Here is an 18,104-nt window from a genome sequence, read left to right on the forward strand (position 1 = left end):
TATTGTTCAAAAGATTCAATTTTAATCAAAAAATTTAAGAAATTTTCAACAAATGTATCGTTTTATTTAATACTTCGCATTATTTAAAGAAAAGCATAGAACATTTAAATGTAAATTTTACTATGTGTATAATTATATTGTATTTTCCTTATATGACACAAAAAGATTTATTAATTTATTTCATTATAATATGCATATTTTTGTATCTTTCATCACTTTATTCTATTGAAAACTTATCTAAGATCTATAAATATAATTTAAAATTTGAGCTCAAAATAAATAATGAGGTATTAGTTAATATGCATAGTTGATAGTTGGAAAAAAATGATTTATTTGTTATCGTTAAAACAGTTGATTTTAAGTATTAATAACTTACATGTTACTAGTAAATAACTATTTATCAATTATACTTAAAATAACAGTGGGTTACTCATATATTTGTTGCATTTACACTGACACCACACTGTATATAAATATAAAAATTAATTATTGCGTTTTCGTACAAATGCGATTATCAAAATTTAAATTTACCATAAAAAATCAAAAAAAATCACACAATTGTCAAAAAGAAATTAATATTATAGATAATTGGTAAATATTTACAAATTGCGAATTAATGGTCTTACATAATATTTGCTTAAACATAAATTTGTTGGCCACCACTATGTAAATAATAAAAATAAATTTATAATATATACTATTTATTATTAAAATTATTTTTCTAGCTTACAACAATTGAAAAAAAACCAAAAGTCGACACTAAAATATACATTATTACTATTAAGAGTATTCTTCATCATAAATACAGGCTAAAATTCATCTACTGGCGGGCTGTTAACAAAATACATTCCATACTAAAATTTTTAATAATACAAAGTATTGGACTATGTTGTAAAAAATTATTAGAATAATATAACTCAGGAAAACACAAATATAAATTAATCATAAATAAAAATAAATCACGGTCTCTTATAAATCATAAGTAAGAAATAAAATTTGCAAGTCTTGTTAGTAAAATCTGAGTCAAATAATTTATATTGGTTTGAAAAATTTGATAAAAATAAAACTAGTATATTATATAATAATAATGCATTTACAACATTTACAGTCCAACAGTATTACTACACTCGTAATATTTCCAACGACTTGTTGTAACAAATGGCAATCCAGTCTGGTTGAGTGGCACCCCATTGAATTTGATTGATTTCACCTTCTGCAGCTGTATATGCTAGTATTGGATCTTCTATAGCTCTAGGCATCTGTTGGATATCCCATATAAGGGCCTGGTGATCATCACCTGAATAAAAAATTGTGATTATTATTTATCATAACAAAATAAAGAAACGTATAACTACGTAATATACATACCAGCTGTACATATATGGCAAGATGAATGTGGAGCCCATGCAATTCCATTAACACATGCCCTATGATTGTTTAATCTAGCAACAGGCGTACAAGGCACTCTGACATCCAAAATAATAACCTTTAGACAACAAATTTAAATTTAATTAAATAATCAATTAAATAAAATGACAAATATTATTCACCTCGCATGCATCCATAGCAACTGTAGCAAGATAATTGGGATCTTGCTTGTTCCATGCAAGTCTAAGTAATGGAGAGTGCTGAGGATCTTCATAAATTATTGTAGAATGTTCCAAATGCCGCAGATCAAACATTCTAACTGAACCATCAGCCCCTGTATTAAAATACATTAATTTTTAAAGAGTAGTAAATTAATTTGAATTTTGAGTTTTCATACCAACTGAAGCAAACATATCACGGCCACCTCCAGCACGACTAAAAGCTATATCATACACTTCTTTATCGTGAGCAATAAGTTGAGTCTTAACATGCCCAGCAACAGAATTAATTCGACCGACAATCTAATAATTAATTTAAAAAAAATATCAAATCATTTTTACCAATTAAATATTGTTGATAAAATTACCTGAGTTGTTTCAAGACCCCAAATTGTACATGTGGTATCTATACTAGATGTACCAATTAAATTTGGATCAACTTCATTCCAGTCAAATGATGTTAATGGGGCACAAAAGTCTGAGTTCTTGTTCTAATAACATAATAAAATAAAAAATATTGAAATACTAAAATTTACAAGAAACAGATTTTATAATCTATTTTTTTTTTAAATATTTAAATGTAAATGTATTATTGAAGACTAACTTTAACATTAAAATTAAGTAATGAAAAATAATCACTGGGGAATTTAATTGTTTAAATAATTTTAAATTTAAATACTCACATTATTAAGAATGCATTCTAGTCTTGTTTCTGGTTCGCCCGCTCTCCAAATTCGTAAATAATCACCACTTGTAGCTAACAAATCGGGAAATACTCCTTTCTATAATGCAAACAAGGTTTGGTATAAAACTTATCAATAAAAATCAAAGTTAATAATATCCACAGTATAATACTCAACACATACACTATCAGGAATCCACATAATTTTGGTCGTTGGATATGGATGATCAAATGTGCTCTTAGGACTGAATTCTGATACTTCTTCGTCTAATGACACAATTTGTACTTTGTTATTGTATTCCTCTACAAAGCTCCCAATAGCCAGGCTACAACATAAAAGTAAGTAGTATTAAATAAATATAGGTACAGTTATTAGCTAATATACTATCCTTACCGAAATCGTTTATCAGGCCGCACAGACCAGTTCATACTATATAGCGGCCATGGCGCTTCATGTTTGTAAATTTCTTTACGTTTGGGTGTTGACCCGTGAACTGCCATTTTGAATACAATCGATTGTTCACAACCAATTTAAATTATTTATAGATAATACACACCTAATAACATATTATTAAATTAATATGGAAAAATGGTCGAACAGTATAGAACAGGGATGGCCAACAGGCCGATTGTGACACCATTTGGCATTTTTTTAAATTTTTGAATTTTTTTTTTTTGTAAATGTGTGTATATTTGTATACTTATCTCATTAATATAAAAATTCTGAGAAATGAGTCTATACAGTAATATAGAGTTATATCGTGTAGGCATTAAATTACGTGTTGTGTGAAATTGTGAAAATTAAACGTGTTAATAATACTTGTGTAAAATAATAATATAACAATACTTCTATTTAAAATTAATTTTTATTTTGTTTATTGACTTTTTTTTTTTTGGTCGATCGCGACAACCTTAAAAAACTCAGAGGTTGGTCCCTAGTCTTTTAAAGTTGGCATAGAATACACTAGGATAAATTTTTAAAGCCCTGGACATCATTTTGAGAAATTTTTAATAAATATAAAATTACTATAATGTTTAAAGGTAGACAATAGTTTATAATTTAAAGACATAATCTAAAAGCAATAACTATTTTTTAATACTCAACATATTGTAAACGAGGTACACACATATAGTTTTAATCAGATGTGATGCTCATGAAATGTTTTTTCAAACTATTTTTATTCTTACTACTACAGGTACCCACTTTTAATATGTACTTTGTACGTAAAAAAACAATATTAACTGACAATATTTTTATGTACAAAGAGAGAACCAAAACATGTTACTTCCAATAATGATATAAAGAATGTGAAGTTACTTCTGTTATTCATGCTGACTAGTGTGCAACATAAAGATAAATAACTACATACAATCAACAGAGAAATGTAGGTTCATGATAGGTGCTTACACTCAAAACATCCAAACACAGAAAGACGCAAAACTAAAAATTATGATAACTTTGAGATTGCTTATGTGTGGTTAGTACGATCTGATACTGTTAATATCACTAGTAGTTAGGTACATAATTTTGTTAGTGCCTACTTTGTGTTAGTAAATATGAGTAAATATTTTGAAAAAAAGGTAAATTACAAGCATTAAAAATAAAATAAATTGTTGTTAACAGGATTTTAGATGTTGACTAAAAATAATAATTTGATTTTTCATTTGAATGGCAGGCAATGAATATTGTCTATGACGTATAACATGGAATATATTTATAACGGAAAAAAATAACAGTCCTTAATCTAAAGATATTCTGTAAATGTTGGTCTTTTTATAAGGCAAACACTTTTACAACAGAAAAATCAGTTGGTACCAAGTAATACCATTATAAGGAAGTAGTACTGTATTTGTTTTAAACAAAAACTATATGACACTTAATCGAAACAACAAGGTATGATTATAACTTAATAACGGTCAGACTATCAGTAGGCAAATGTGTATAGTGATAGATAGTAATTGATAGACAATATGGTAAAGTTATGTGTTGTATAGATTTAAACCAAACCAGGACCTTTACAATCACACCATTCATGATCAAAATAGTTTAATAGAAGCATCAGTTGTGAATGTTGTGATGCTGTGACGATGGACGCAATAACATCATCAACATAAAATAGACGGCAATCTGTCTTAAACATACCTAGTACAAAAACAACCACTGCCTAGGTACTACCTATCTTCTAATGTATTTTATACATTTTGTCCCAATTGTTCAGAAAACATCGTACCGTGCGACAGTGTAGCAGGTGCATACCGTTGCATGAGAGTATCGAATGTAAGTTCATCACAATATTCACAATATTACAATTACCAAAATATGAAAAATAAAAAAAACAAAAACGATAGAACTACCGCAAGGCTCGGGCGCTGACCGAGTTTACTCACTCACAGCTGGTGTAGTTCAGTGTCCACAGGCTCCGTTTCAGACGCAGTTTCTCCGGTCGTGGTGGGTGCTCAATGCCGGCCAGGTGTCCGTCGTCCGCCGTGATGCATGGCGTGCGCGCTTCAAGTTATTGTAACCTACCGTCGGCGACTCAGCGTTAGCATGTCGTGATCACGGCCAAGAGAGCCGGCGCGAGCGTGTTCGGTTCGCACGGTCGTCCCCACTGGCGGTCGTCGGCGAGATTCGATGGTTTATCGGTCGCGTCGGGAGAGACGCCGCATTTAACTGATAACCGAGAAGTTGTGGGTGGTCGGACGGTGAAGGAGGCGGCGCGGTGCGGACGTAAGCGGCGGCGGCGGCGGCGGCGTCGGTGACGAAATATCGACTACCGAGTATAATGAATAATAATTTATTGTTGTTTGTACTGCGCAAATCGGCAACGGCGGTGGGGAAGACGGATGGAAAAAACAAAAAAAATTACGAAAACGCGGACCGCCGCCGCCAGACAAAGAAAATATCGTAATAACAACAACGATAATAAATTATTATTATTATTATTAATTAATGATAAATGATATTGGAAACGTAAACAAACGCTCCGGTGCGCTATGGCGGCGGCCACGGTGAATAAATGCTGCTGGTCGGTCGGAGGCAAATCGGTGAGCGGCTATTCGCTGCAGCTATTGTCTCGTTTTGGAGGCAAGAGACGGCGGCAGTGGTAGATATAGTTGTTGCGGAGCGCGGCGGAGGTGGCTCGCTATCGATTATCGACGAGTCGGCGCACTGCATGTCTGCATTTGCATTTCAAAACATGAATTTAAGCATAACCAAACAAATGTATTAATTTGTGTATTTTTATTTTAAAGCCGCTAGTATTCAACTATGATAACTTAAGTGGACGCTACTCCCGCATGTGTTGTCTCCGTCTTACAAGTGCATAACGTAGTAAATTTTACGCTCAGCAGATCACGTTTAGCTCCGTTAGTTTAAAATTTACGGTGAGTTGACCTCTTACAAAAATTAAAGGTAACATTATTATAGAGTGCTTCTCATAGGATTTTTATTACATTTTAATTTTAAAGCGAGTTATGAGTATTTTAAGATATACAAACAATTTACAATTTTAAAATACTCATACTCACTTTAAAATTAACCTGTAATAAAAAGCCTACGAGAAGCTCTCCATAATAATGTTACCTTTAATTTTTGTAAGACGTCAACTCAAAATTTTTAACTAACGGAGCTAAACGTGATCTGTTTGAGCGTAAAAATTGCTGTTAGGTATGCGCTTGTAAGACGGAGATAACACATGCGGATGTAGCGTCCTCTTAACAGTTAAAAAAGAAAAACGATACAAATTTAAATTAACAACAGATTGATTTTTATATACTACCTACATTATAAAGCCAGCCTCCAATATAAATGTGATTATCATTTTTATAGCTGTTTCGGATTTAGTGTTTAAACTAGAGTAAAGATTTAGAGGAATATTAAGAGATTCAAGTGAGTTAAATAGAATTTGTCATTTAAGCCGCAGGACAGGACAGTTAAATAAAATATGAGGAAGTCACAGATACGGCTATATGAAATAAGTACCAAAGGTACAAAAATGACCTATCATTCGCATCAAAATCAATATTTTATACCTATAAGTAGATAGGTAGTTATTTAAAAATTGATATCTTATAAAAAACTAATATATTTTATCAAAAAATGTCAATAATAAATTGTTAAAATATAATATACATGTGAATAAATATAAATTTAATAAATTGGTAGTTCTAAATTATTTAATATCTGTTATTATTTAATATCTATTCACCGTGACCCACAGGTAACTAGGATTTTAGCGCTTATGTACGATACGACTTTTTTTTCTTATCTCATTTTAACACTTATGGCTTTCACCGACAGATATACTCATGTAAATTATGTGTACAAAACGGCGAGTTGTTTAGTCAAAGTTTGAAAGAGTGACTACTGACTAGGTAATAAGGAATGTCCTATACGTAAACGATTAAATTAAACTATGTGTGATCTTTGTTAGTTTAGATTGTTAAACCAAGTTTTTTAATGATATCGGGTGCTGTATTATATCTATATCTTGAAGCGAAGTCAGCCGGTAAGTTATACTAATAAGAAGACCATAGAATAGATACGTAGTGTTTTAAAAATGGGATAAAGTCAGATTGTGATAAATGTGTAAGAGAGGGACAAATTATAAGAGAGGTAGATTTAGCCAAATTATCAGCGACTTTGTTACCACGTACTCCAATGTGACTGGGAATCCAAAGGAAGTGAATAATGTAGTTTGATTGATTAATGTTGAAAACAAGAGATTTAATACGAAAAACAAGAGGGGAAAAGCGAGAGTTGAAAGGGTTGGAGATTAAAGCTTGTAGGCAAGACGTAGAGTCAGTGGATATTAAATATTTATTCTGGGTGAAATTTAGAATTAATGAAAGGGCTTCAATGATGGCATAACACTCAGTTGAGAAAGAGAAAGACGATGGTGGGAGGTTTTTGGTGAAAGATACCTATATGTAATTCTGGTATGTAGAATGCCAGAAAAAATGGATGATATTGATTCATCTGTATAAATAATAATAAAATTAGGAAAGTTTATATTAAGATATGAAATACTCAAAATAATTTTATTCTATTTCGGAAAATAAAATCTTGTTTATGCGATATTTTAAATAATTTAAAAAATATATACAAATAATAATAATTTATTTTTTGAGGTGAATATTTTATCTCATAAAGTGAATAACGACATTGTGAAACAGTTGTCAAATTGTAGAGACCACTTTAAGAAAAAGTGAAAAATATATTCGTATTTTATGCGTGTGAAAAATCCATTTTAATATTTTATAAAACTGACTACTACAAATGAAAATATCGATCTCACGAGGTAGTAGATATTATATAATAATATAATATATTATATATAATATATTATATATAATATATATTAATATATGTATAATATTTAAGGTGTAGAGAATTATAACGTTTAATCGTCAAAGGTTACCTTGGAAACAAAATGTTAAAATATTTATTTTTAAATTAAAATTAAAATGTCTTAATTACTAAATTATTGATGTATGTAGGAAAATGTCGTTTTTAAAAATGTTTAAGAAGAAAAAAACAAAAATAAGTTCTTCCGACTCGTCATACGCAAGTAACTTCAGTGATGAAGTATCGGGTGATTATGTGAAAAATAAGTCGCGGGATGCAGTCATCCAAGACGCCGAATCGTTGTGGGATTGCAGAGACCGAATGTTGTTGAGTTTGCGCAAAATAAAGACAGAAGTCGGCGAAGATGGAGCTGAAATTCAACACGAAGATACGCCTATAATTGTTGATGGTATGTAATATTCATAAGTTTTCATGTATATTGACATATTATTATAGTCCATAACTTATAAAGATGCAGTATTATAGTAATCACTATATATAATAAAAAGTATATGTAATATTTTTATATAATATGTAGGTTTAGCCGTGTGCCCGTGAAGGTACATGAGTTCGAATCATAAAACAATTTCACAATAGTAGAATATTATTTCTATGGTAATATTAATGCAATATTAACGTATTTGTTTTTTTAAATGTAAATTTTGAATAATTTATTAGTGAGTATTGTTTTACTAATATTATTATTATTATCGATGTTCTATCAGTGGCGCCGCGCCACTGTGTACTATTGAATTTTCTAACAGTATAAAACGTTAAAACGTCACTATATTCTCATGGCGACATTATTTTACATGATTAATTATATCTAAAAAATAAAATACTGTTCCCTAATTTCCTGTTAAATGTCAAACGTCTTAGTAAAATATTATATTGTAGATAGTAGACAGGAGATAGTGCCTACTGGTATAGTTAATTGTTATAATTAATTACATATTATGTATGATATGACGAAGTACCAATTGTTGTAGAATTTGAGCCGGACACTACAACGGAGGATTTTCAGGGTAGTGTTTCGAGTCAGACCATTGATCAGTTATCGGACGTGGTGGTCGTTACCCAGAAGTCAGTGGCTGACAACAACCAACAGGTAAACACCGAAAGTATTTTAAATTTGTTGCAAAAAATACGAAATTTCCGGTACATATGAATAGGTATATGAATTTTACTTTCATAAATACGAGACACCTACATTACTACCATTGCTGTGATAATTATTCCATTAGCATCTCTATTAAGTATTAATACAGAGTTTGGAAAAAACGTCGTTCACGTCCACAGCTATTGCATGATACACGAACGTAACTCGTTTTTTTCAAATAGAACGTGAACGTGAACGACGTTTATATTTTGAATGAATTTGAACGGTTTTTAAGAATTTAAGATATTCAATTTATCTACTATTTAATAAATATATGTATATAATTTAGATACTTTAGAAAATGTATATGCTCTAAAGTCTAAATCGTGTTTTTAATTTTGGGTTGAGTCCTATTATATGTTTATGGCTTTTTATATGAACTACTGGTAAAATATTAATTAACAAGACATAATTAGATTAGTGACCTAATGAATGTGTTCGTTTTTTCAAAGAACATGAAAGTGAATGCGTTTCGTTTGAAAAATAACATGAACGTGAACTTGAACGAATTAATTTTTTCAGTGAACGTTCCGAACACTACTATTAAACATGCATATTTAATTATTTCAAAATTATAGTCACTTCTTAAAATGTTACGTTTTTTGCCACACTAGGGTACTTGTCCCATTTGCCACTCACCCAGCACTGCTCTGGTGGCTATATACTATAATAATTAAAATTCAGCAAAAACAAATTAATTTAGGTATGTACTAATACGGTGGTTACAAACAAGTCAGCGGCTGACAACAGCCAACAAATGAGCACTGAATGCAGCATAAAACATGTTCCAAAAAAGACGAACCTTCCGGTACATTTGATTTTGACTTATATATATAACTAAATGTTATAATAATAAACCTTTATAAGAAAACAATTTATTTTAGATATATACCAACACGGTGGTTACGAATAACAAGTCAGCGGCTGACAATAGGCAACAAATGAGCACTGAATGCAGCATAAAACGCGTTGAAAAAATGACTAATATTCGGGTATATATAATTTAAGCTTATAATTTTGACTTGCATAATATGATTATTACCTAATCATTAACCTAGAACAAAAATATAATTTTAGATAAGTATCTCTTCCATTTATTTTTTACTCGAAAAGTCGAAACTAAAATTTTTGATTTATTGCTAAATTTAAAACGTATAGTAATTTATTATTATAATGCTTTATTTACAAAAATATTGATCAGCCTACGATTGAACCACAGAATATTGAATGGGATCAAAATTGTGTGTCAATAAAAGAATATAGTGCGTATAATTCTATGGTGGACAAGCTGTGTCAACTGCAGACAAGTACGGAATATCCAAAACTCGTCAAGAATAGATTACTTGCACCGGTAAGCTGCAATTTGATGTAACACCGTATGTAATATACGTGTGGACCTTAAATGCCATGTAAGATAGTGGTGAGTAAAAAGTTACTCTATTTCACAGTTATAAATACCTATACAAATAAATCTTTTTTTTCCTGGTAAATCACTCCTACATATAAATCTGTATTTTGTTGTACTTAAAATATTACTATAATATTAAAATATTACTATAGTACCTACCTACCTACCTATAAAAATAGTTGATTAAATAATCATTATTGCCTATGTTGATGTATTTAACACTAGCGTTGCCTGCAGTGTACCCCAAATAAAGTAAAATCGTTTCGTCAGGAGTACCTATCAACTATGTCCTATACCATTGCTTATAAATACTAGAATTTATAATTAATGCTTTACCCTTGGTCGGGATTACATCTAGTTTCTATATACTTAAAAGTCTAATAAGTTGTAAATAAGTTCGTAATGTTGGTAACAATGATAATTTAGAATTTTGATACACTCCTGCAGTGGCGTATATAGAAATTAATTTCAGTGTGGAGTTACAAAAAAATTGATATTTCAACCCTCTCTCTTAAATTCTAATTAGTTATACAATTCAACCATATACCAACCACACATTTCGGCGGCGGGGTTCACCTAATACGACACTGCATGGCTGGTGTTTTTAAAAGTAAAAAAGCGGGTAAGTCGTGTATGTCGCTCTGCTGTACAGTAGGTTGCAAGTGGGTTACTGTAATGGATGGAATTAAATTTGAATCCAATGATATTATATCATTGTATACAAAAAATGATTCTGAGCGAAGACGGTTTATCTGTCTAGGATATATTATAGATTATTAAAAATTTTTATGAATTTCTAGTTTGAAATAATTTGCGAATTTTCGTGATTTTTACATATGTTGTCAAAATTCAAACTTTGAATGCTTGTAAAAAAAAAAAATTGTGACTACGCATTTCTTTTATTTTTCAATTTTTATTGTAAAAATATATTATGAGCCTTGTATTAAATTTTCAAATCTTAGATATAAAAAGAAAATTTTTTATGAATTTCTAGCTTAAAATAATTTCTGTATTCTCGTGATTTTTACATAATATGTTGTCAAAACTCAAACTTTGAATGCTTAAAAAAAAAATTGTGACTATGTATTCCTTTTATTTTGCAACTGCTATTGTAAAAATATGTTAGGAGCCTTGTATTAAATTTTCAAATCTTAGAATTAAAAAGGAAAACTTTTATGAATTTCTATCTAAGCTGATAATTTGAACATTGCCGTAATTTTTACGTATTTAGTCAAAATTTGAACTTTAAATGCTTATAAAAAAAAATCGTGCCTACGAATTTTTAATGTTTTTTAACTTCTATTGTTACAATGTGTTAGAAGCCTTGTATTAAATTTTCAAGCTTTTCTACCGAACAAATAAATTTTTATCGATATTTATAGAAAAAAAAACTAAAAAAGTTGAAAAATTAAAATGTCAATAAACAGCTCAAAACAAATCTAAATATTTTGAAAATTTTATCAAATATATAAAACGCCTATATATATAAATTCAGTCAAAATTTCAAGTATCTGCGGTAATTTGTTTTAGAGTTATACCAAAATAAGGAAATCGCTAAAAGTGAAAATCCAATGTTGTAAAAATTTAAATTTCAAATGCTCACAAAAATTTAATTTGAATTTCCGGTGGAGTTTTTATTTGTGATAAAGATTGAAAAACTTGTAAGGAATCTTGTATTAAATTTTCAAATCCTAGATTTAAAAATAAAATTTTTTATGAATTTCTAGCTTAAAATATTTTGTGAATTTTTGTGATTTTTACGTATTTTGTCAAAATTCAAACTTTGAATGCTTGTAAAAAAAATTGTGAATATGCATTTATTTTATTTTTCAACTGCTATTGTAACAATATGTTAAGAGCCTTGTATTAAATTTTCAAGTTTTTCTGCCTAACAAATAAATTTTTATCGATATTAATTTAAAAAAAACTAATAATGATCGAAAATTTGAAATGCCTATGAATAGTTCACCTTAAGTCGAATTTTTTTAAAATTGCATGGTGGATAGAATATACTTATATAAACATTAGGTGGAAATTTCATGTATCTATGGTCATTTGTTTTAAAGTTACATCAAAAACCAAAATCGATTTTGTCGAAAAATGAGTGTGCGTAAAATTTCCCGTTTTTCCCTTAATTTTTAGTTTGTTTTTCTCAATTATTTAGAAAAGTATTAAGAATTTTTTACTTTTGACCCCCCCAAAGTACCAACTAGATTCACTTTCTGGTCGAACGAGGTACTGAAGTCAAAAATCGAAGCATTTTTACTGCCCCAAAACGTGATGATAGACACAAAAAAAAAAACACACGTCATGGTAAAATCAATACATTCATCGCTCCGCTCAGAATCTAAAATGGGAAGTTGAAATAGTTGAATGATTCGAAACTATCTAGTAATCTGCAGTTAGCAACCAGTAACCATTGATGTATCCACTCGTGGAGTATTCAACGCTGCGCCCAGTTAAGTGTACCTTGGATTGAGTTCAATTCACTACGAGATTGATTCATGTGGAAGTTCAGTTGTTAGTTTAAGTGTTTTGGCATTTTGATAATGGTGTCCACCCCATAATGTTCTAATTTCTGTAATACATTATTACCTTACAATATTATTTAAACTTTTAGTTTAATATGGAAAGAATCTATTAAAACAAAATATTTTTAAACCGTTCGTGTGTTTTATTGTGTTATCTACAGTGGCGGCTCGTAGATAGGGACGATTGGGCGATCGCCCCCCTTCTAGAATTATCATTTATTACCAATTTACAAGTTAAATATTAAATTTCTCATTTATATTTTAGTATAATATTGTCAAAAATAAAAATTGTGTTTCCTTCATTTACATTAATACATATTATTATGAAAACATTATCAGATAATGGGAGTTTAAAAATAAATCATTCGACGCGCGTATTTATTATTTACTTTGTGCGGTCGTAACTCTAATCTATTCTATCTATAAAAAAGTGTTGACAATTTAGAATATATATAATAATTTATAATTTATATGTATTAACTATTAAACAGAATAAAATAAATTATTAGTATTAATATTATTTGTGTTCGATACTTTCCATAAATAAGCAATTTTATATCGCCCTCCAACTTTCAGAGCACACGAGCCGCCACTGGTTATCTATATAACAATGCTACAACACATTTGGACACAAAAGCCAGTGCCGTGCAAACTATCATTGGCGCAATGGCATCCCAATTAAATATCCAAGTTTAAAAATTGTTCACCCTTTAAAATGTTACAACTTTTGCCACCCTAGGGCATCACTTGTCTTATTTGCCATTCCCTAAGCATGGCTCCAACAAAATCATTATATGTTTGGGCACTATTTTTTTCAAATAAAACTATATATAATAGCATTATAAGCTATGATTATAAGGTATAACACATAATCCTAAGTCTGTAAAAATGAGAAAGAAAATAAATCATTTTGAATGAAAAAATTCAGCAAATTGAATTTGAACAGGATAGATAGGTACCTAACCTAACCTACCCGAAGAAACATAAAACCTAATTATAATTGAAATGTTCTAATTCGTTTCGAAACATCCATATCTTTCGGGTTGTTGCAAAGGATACATCCAAGTTCTATAAAATTCGTTCCCGGTTATTTTAAAGTTTTTAAATTATCTTGAAATACATTTTATAATTTATATTTAAAAAACATTTTATTGTATTTAAACAAAATGTTCAAAAAATCCAATAAATTGATAAGATAATATTTATTACGAACTTACATTTTTTTTTAATATAAAAGGGGGATTCTAATTTGAAAAATATAAGTGTACTTATATTTTTTTATTATTTAAGATTTTTATGTAAATTTAGGTAGGTGCCTACGACTCCCAATATATATGGTTGACTTTTTCAAAATGATTTCATTCCACTCACGCTAAAGTGTCAGTAGTGTCACAATTAAATAGCTAATATAGAAACATTATATACTATACGAACAGTCATGTTGTAGCAGCAACAGTTATCAATGTTGCCCATGTCACGAAATCATGGTGCCTGTACACAAAATCGCGTACGGCGTAACGGTACTCGTCAAACAGGTGCTCGAGACGCGTCAGTTGTTGGAGAAGTGCCTGCAGCAGATCGGCCACCAAGCTGCCGCACAAAGGTCAGAAATCCAATTTAGGTGAAAAAAAAAAGTTTTATTTTCAACTTATTTAACTATTTTTTAGTAACTCTGAATATGCTCAATTAAATATCTTACTTGTATTATCAAATTAATTATATACCTACATAATATATATCGCTATTATTTGGTATCGTTTATTTATTTTCTTTGTTAGATATTCATTTCAATGTGATAATTTTTCATCAATTGTTCAACTCATAATAATTAATTTCTAATGAAATTACTTATACCATTACATTTATCGATATGAATTCCTTAAGTACCTAATTGTAATAATTTTATCATTTGTATGTAAATTTAATTGGTGCTAGTGTAGCGTGCCATATACCGTTTTCATGTGCTTACCTGTAGTCTACCCATTAATATCCAGTTCTTTATTGGTAATTTATTGTTATTGACGTTATATTTCGTCTCCGATAGTCGATTAGTTGTGCTTTCCGATTTCGAAGACGCATATATTCATGCGATAGTTGATAATCCGTTATCTCTTGATAATCTCAAGCAAAAAAATGACAGTAAGTATTTTTACGTAGAACGCCGTGACAAAGGTACTTACACTTTTATCTATTATTAAAAGCGGAGTCGATAAATTACGTCCCCCAAAAAAGGCCATAGTTATATACTACGTAATTTGCGGCCCATGTACTTTTAAAATATACGTAAATTGCGTCCCGAGTATATTTGAAATGTACGTTAATTGCGTCCTGGGATATTCCGATTTCCGATGTACAATTTAAAGATAAGTAATAATCTTTGAATGATCGATTTAGATAATAATAATATGTTCACTAATATAATATATTACTAGCAGTCAGTGTGCATTTGACCGAATACCTTATTTAATAACACATTTTTACTGACACATTATTACTAATTGCTAATAAAATAATTTTTTAATTAAAAAAAAAAAAAAAAATACAGAAAAACCAATATTCTTAATCATACCAATATTGATACAATTATATTGGCAGCCCTAAGTCTGAAAAATGAGAAGGAAAATACTGATTTTAATATTATTGATAAAAAATATTTGGGTAGGTAATAAAAATTATACGCAGGCCGCAATTTACGTATGTGCAAAATATGCCCGGGCCGCAATTTACATAAAAAATAAAAAATGGGCCGCAATTTACAGCGACCCATTAAAAGGAATCCGAAGGTGATTCTGTCATTCACTCAGATTAGTGGCCCTAGTACCGATGTTTAACAACAGAAGGATTCATTCATGAAACTGTTAATCATCGAGAAAATTATATTGACCCCTTAACAGGTGCCCTGCACATACAAGGTGTTGAAAGATCACAGTTGGATGCAAAAATATCAATATTAAAGAAAAAGAGAGACGTACCTATTGATATAGTAATATAATAAAGACATATGCTACAATCACATTTAGATCAGTATTGTTGGAATATGTGGCGGAAAAGTAAACCAGATATATGTTCACTGCTTTTTTAGAAGATATGCGGGCTACATACATAAATAACGATGAGTGACGACTAAACTGACTAAAACGAAACTTATATTATGTGGATGTTATTTAAATTTGAATATGTTTTAGCTATACGCGGGTAAATATTTTTGAAATACATTGCAGTGAGCCTACAAATCGCGTTTACCAAAAACAGGTTTATAGATCGCACGCTACACTAGCACTATTTAATTGTATGAATCAATATAATTATTAATTATATATATTATCAATATAATCCTATCAATTATACATAAAAATGAATTTAAATTATTCACCTTTAATATGAGTAATTATAAAAGAAACAACTTCCATTAAATATTTCGGAAAAACTAATAGTGGACCTAATTACTTGAGATATTATAAGTACCTAATAACCTAATAATTATATTTTGTGAACAAATACGGTTAAAAGACGTCTGGAAGTGTCATAATTTATTGTAGGGTGGAGAGATTCCAAGCTTTTGAAGTTCTGTCGTTCTGACATAATATTTATCCTTGATAAACTAAATATCAGATTAAAATTTATTTTTATCATTTCATTGAAGCTTATAAAATTAATCCCCTCCCCCAACTGAAAACATCAAACTTAGAAATACACTATTAACGGTTGCCCACATATTACACTTAAGTTGGATTTCAGACTGAGTGCCGCCGCCGCCGATGCGAAGCACCTGGCCGGTAATCTTACATTTTTGGCGAGTGACGTAAACCACACCACCGGCACACCAGATCAAATCGAAATGCTCATCGACGTATACGATGCGTGCTTTAGACGTTTCAAGAAGATAATGAAGATCGTGTGCCAAATCGAAATGCCACAGTACGAAGGGATAAATAACAATAATAATGATCGTTGTGACTTTTCAACGAGGGATCAAAATTGATATATTAAAATGTTAAATTATAGGATGATAAAGAGAAAATATTAATTTAAAAGATTAATTTTGTATTACTGCAGTTAGAATAAAACAAACAACATAAAACATTTACAATTAAAAGTTGTCAATACAATATAATATTTTGTAAAAAAATAATATATATATATTAATGTACATAGATATTTTTATAAATTAGTATGATGACAAGATGCGCTAAAATTTGAGATTAAAAATCTGAACAATCATTTTTCTTAGCAAGAGTAACCGTAATAAGGCTATTTTATTTTTATTTCTAATCTATATGATTGGATTTATAATAACAGTTATTTATTAGGTTAGAAACTATAGAAACTACTAATCACTTTATTAGTTTTATTAACGGAAATTCCAAATAGTACGTAGCGGTGGAGGCAGTGGCGATGCAGAATTTTTCAATGGGGAGGGGAATTGAAAATAAAAAAATCACTCAGTTGTCTCAAGATATGGTTTGAAAATAAAATAGATATTTTCTTAGTCATATAGTAGTTATATATGTCTTAGTTTAACTTAAAAAATATATGAAAAATAAAGTCCTATAATAATGTGTAATAAAATATATTTTTATTTCGTCCAGTCTAATAATTTTGGTCGCTTAGGTGAGGATTTTACAAATTGTTGTAGAACTTCTAAATCGATCAGTTTTTCTTTATATTTGTTTAAGTTAATCCATTAAGACGTTAGACGTCCCTCTGTCATGGTTGATTTTAAGTACGATTTTAAACGTTTCAATGTTGAAAATTTTATTTCTGGAGCAGCCAATGTTATTGGCAATGAGGCAATCAGTCTAAATTGTACGTGAATATTTGGTACCTTATAAATTTATATGATCAGTTCAATATTAGTTATCATTTATATTTACAAACTATGGTTGTAATAATTAAGTAAAACACACATTTTGAGGTACACTCATGGTCATGGGCAATTACAAAAACAAATAACAATAAATAATATGGCCAGGGAGGCTTGAGACGGTTAGCTAACCTTTTACGTTCGCCACTGGGATGGAGGCCTGGGCTAATCCCTATAATTTTGTCAACTAAATAAATCGGTAAGCAGTTTAATTAGGTAGTAGGTACAAATACAAAGCGGTATTGCACTAAAAATGTAAGCAAAAATTAAATTAGTTAATTTTACATTTTATCTAAGTTACAAATTATTAAAATTTTGTTATCATTTGTATTTATATTTTTGTTACATCAAAATAATTTATAATTATATTATATTATAATTTATAATTATACCTTTAATGGTTGATAAAATAATTAATAATCAATAATATTTATGGCGGTAGTTTGAATTATTTCATCTATTATAATATTAACAATAATTACATATCAAATAATGATTAAGCATTAGAGCGCACAATAATATTACAA

General features: G+C 29.6%; 2 protein-coding genes across 3 annotated transcripts; one reads left to right on the plus strand and one right to left on the minus strand.

The window, feature by feature from the left end:
* Nucleotides 1-307: 307 nt before the first annotated feature.
* Nucleotides 308-4,972, minus strand: LOC107163195 (DDB1 and CUL4 associated factor wap). Of its 2 annotated transcripts, none has more exons than XM_015510484.2 (9): nt 4,661-4,972; nt 2,663-2,825; nt 2,453-2,594; nt 2,270-2,368; nt 1,955-2,077; nt 1,766-1,889; nt 1,551-1,702; nt 1,369-1,486; nt 308-1,297 (listed from the first exon to the last, which is right to left on the minus strand). In XM_015510484.2, exons 2-9 carry the CDS (start codon nt 2,767-2,769, stop codon nt 1,122-1,124), a joined length of 1,041 nt encoding a protein of 346 aa, XP_015365970.1. In that variant the 5' UTR covers nt 2,770-2,825; nt 4,661-4,972; the 3' UTR covers nt 308-1,121. The 2 variants fall into 2 exon arrangements, with proteins under 2 accessions (XP_015365970.1, XP_015365969.1); XM_015510483.2 differs by having other exon boundaries at nt 4,657-4,972.
* Nucleotides 4,973-7,779: 2,807 nt separating this feature from the next.
* LOC149054458 (uncharacterized) lies at nt 7,780-16,752 on the plus strand. Its single transcript, XM_089230035.1, has 7 exons — nt 7,780-8,024; nt 8,605-8,723; nt 9,478-9,582; nt 9,659-9,766; nt 9,976-10,143; nt 14,126-14,334; nt 16,452-16,752. Exons 1-7 carry the CDS (start codon nt 7,787-7,789, stop codon nt 16,693-16,695), a joined length of 1,191 nt encoding a protein of 396 aa, XP_089086161.1. The 5' UTR covers nt 7,780-7,786; the 3' UTR covers nt 16,696-16,752.
* The last annotated feature ends 1,352 nt before the right edge of the window (nt 16,753-18,104 follow it).

This window comes from Diuraphis noxia, unplaced genomic scaffold (genome assembly GCF_037042655.1).
Source record: "Diuraphis noxia isolate RWA-SAM2 unplaced genomic scaffold, SU_Dnox_SAM2 contig0006, whole genome shotgun sequence".
NCBI lineage: Eukaryota > Metazoa > Arthropoda > Insecta > Hemiptera > Aphididae > Diuraphis > Diuraphis noxia.

Excerpts from the sequence above, each read along its gene's own strand:
- LOC107163195 (XM_015510484.2), bottom strand. The coding sequence starts at position 2,769 with ATGGCAGTTCACGGGTCAACACCCAAACGTAAAGAAATTTACAAACAT. Across the intron at positions 1,703-1,765 it reads TGATATGTTTGCTTCAGTTG|GGGCTGATGGTTCAGTTAGA; the intron begins GTATGAAAACTC and ends ATTTTAATACAG. Across the intron at positions 1,487-1,550 it reads TTGCTATGGATGCATGCGAG|GTTATTATTTTGGATGTCAG; the intron begins GTGAATAATATT and ends TGTTGTCTAAAG.
- LOC149054458 (XM_089230035.1), top strand. The coding sequence starts at position 7,787 with ATGTTTAAGAAGAAAAAAACAAAAATAAGTTCTTCCGACTCGTCATAC. Across the intron at positions 10,144-14,125 it reads CGGTAAGCTGCAATTTGATG|AAACATTATATACTATACGA; the intron begins TAACACCGTATG and ends TAGCTAATATAG. Across the intron at positions 14,335-16,451 it reads AGGTCAGAAATCCAATTTAG|ACTGAGTGCCGCCGCCGCCG; the intron begins GTGAAAAAAAAA and ends GTTGGATTTCAG.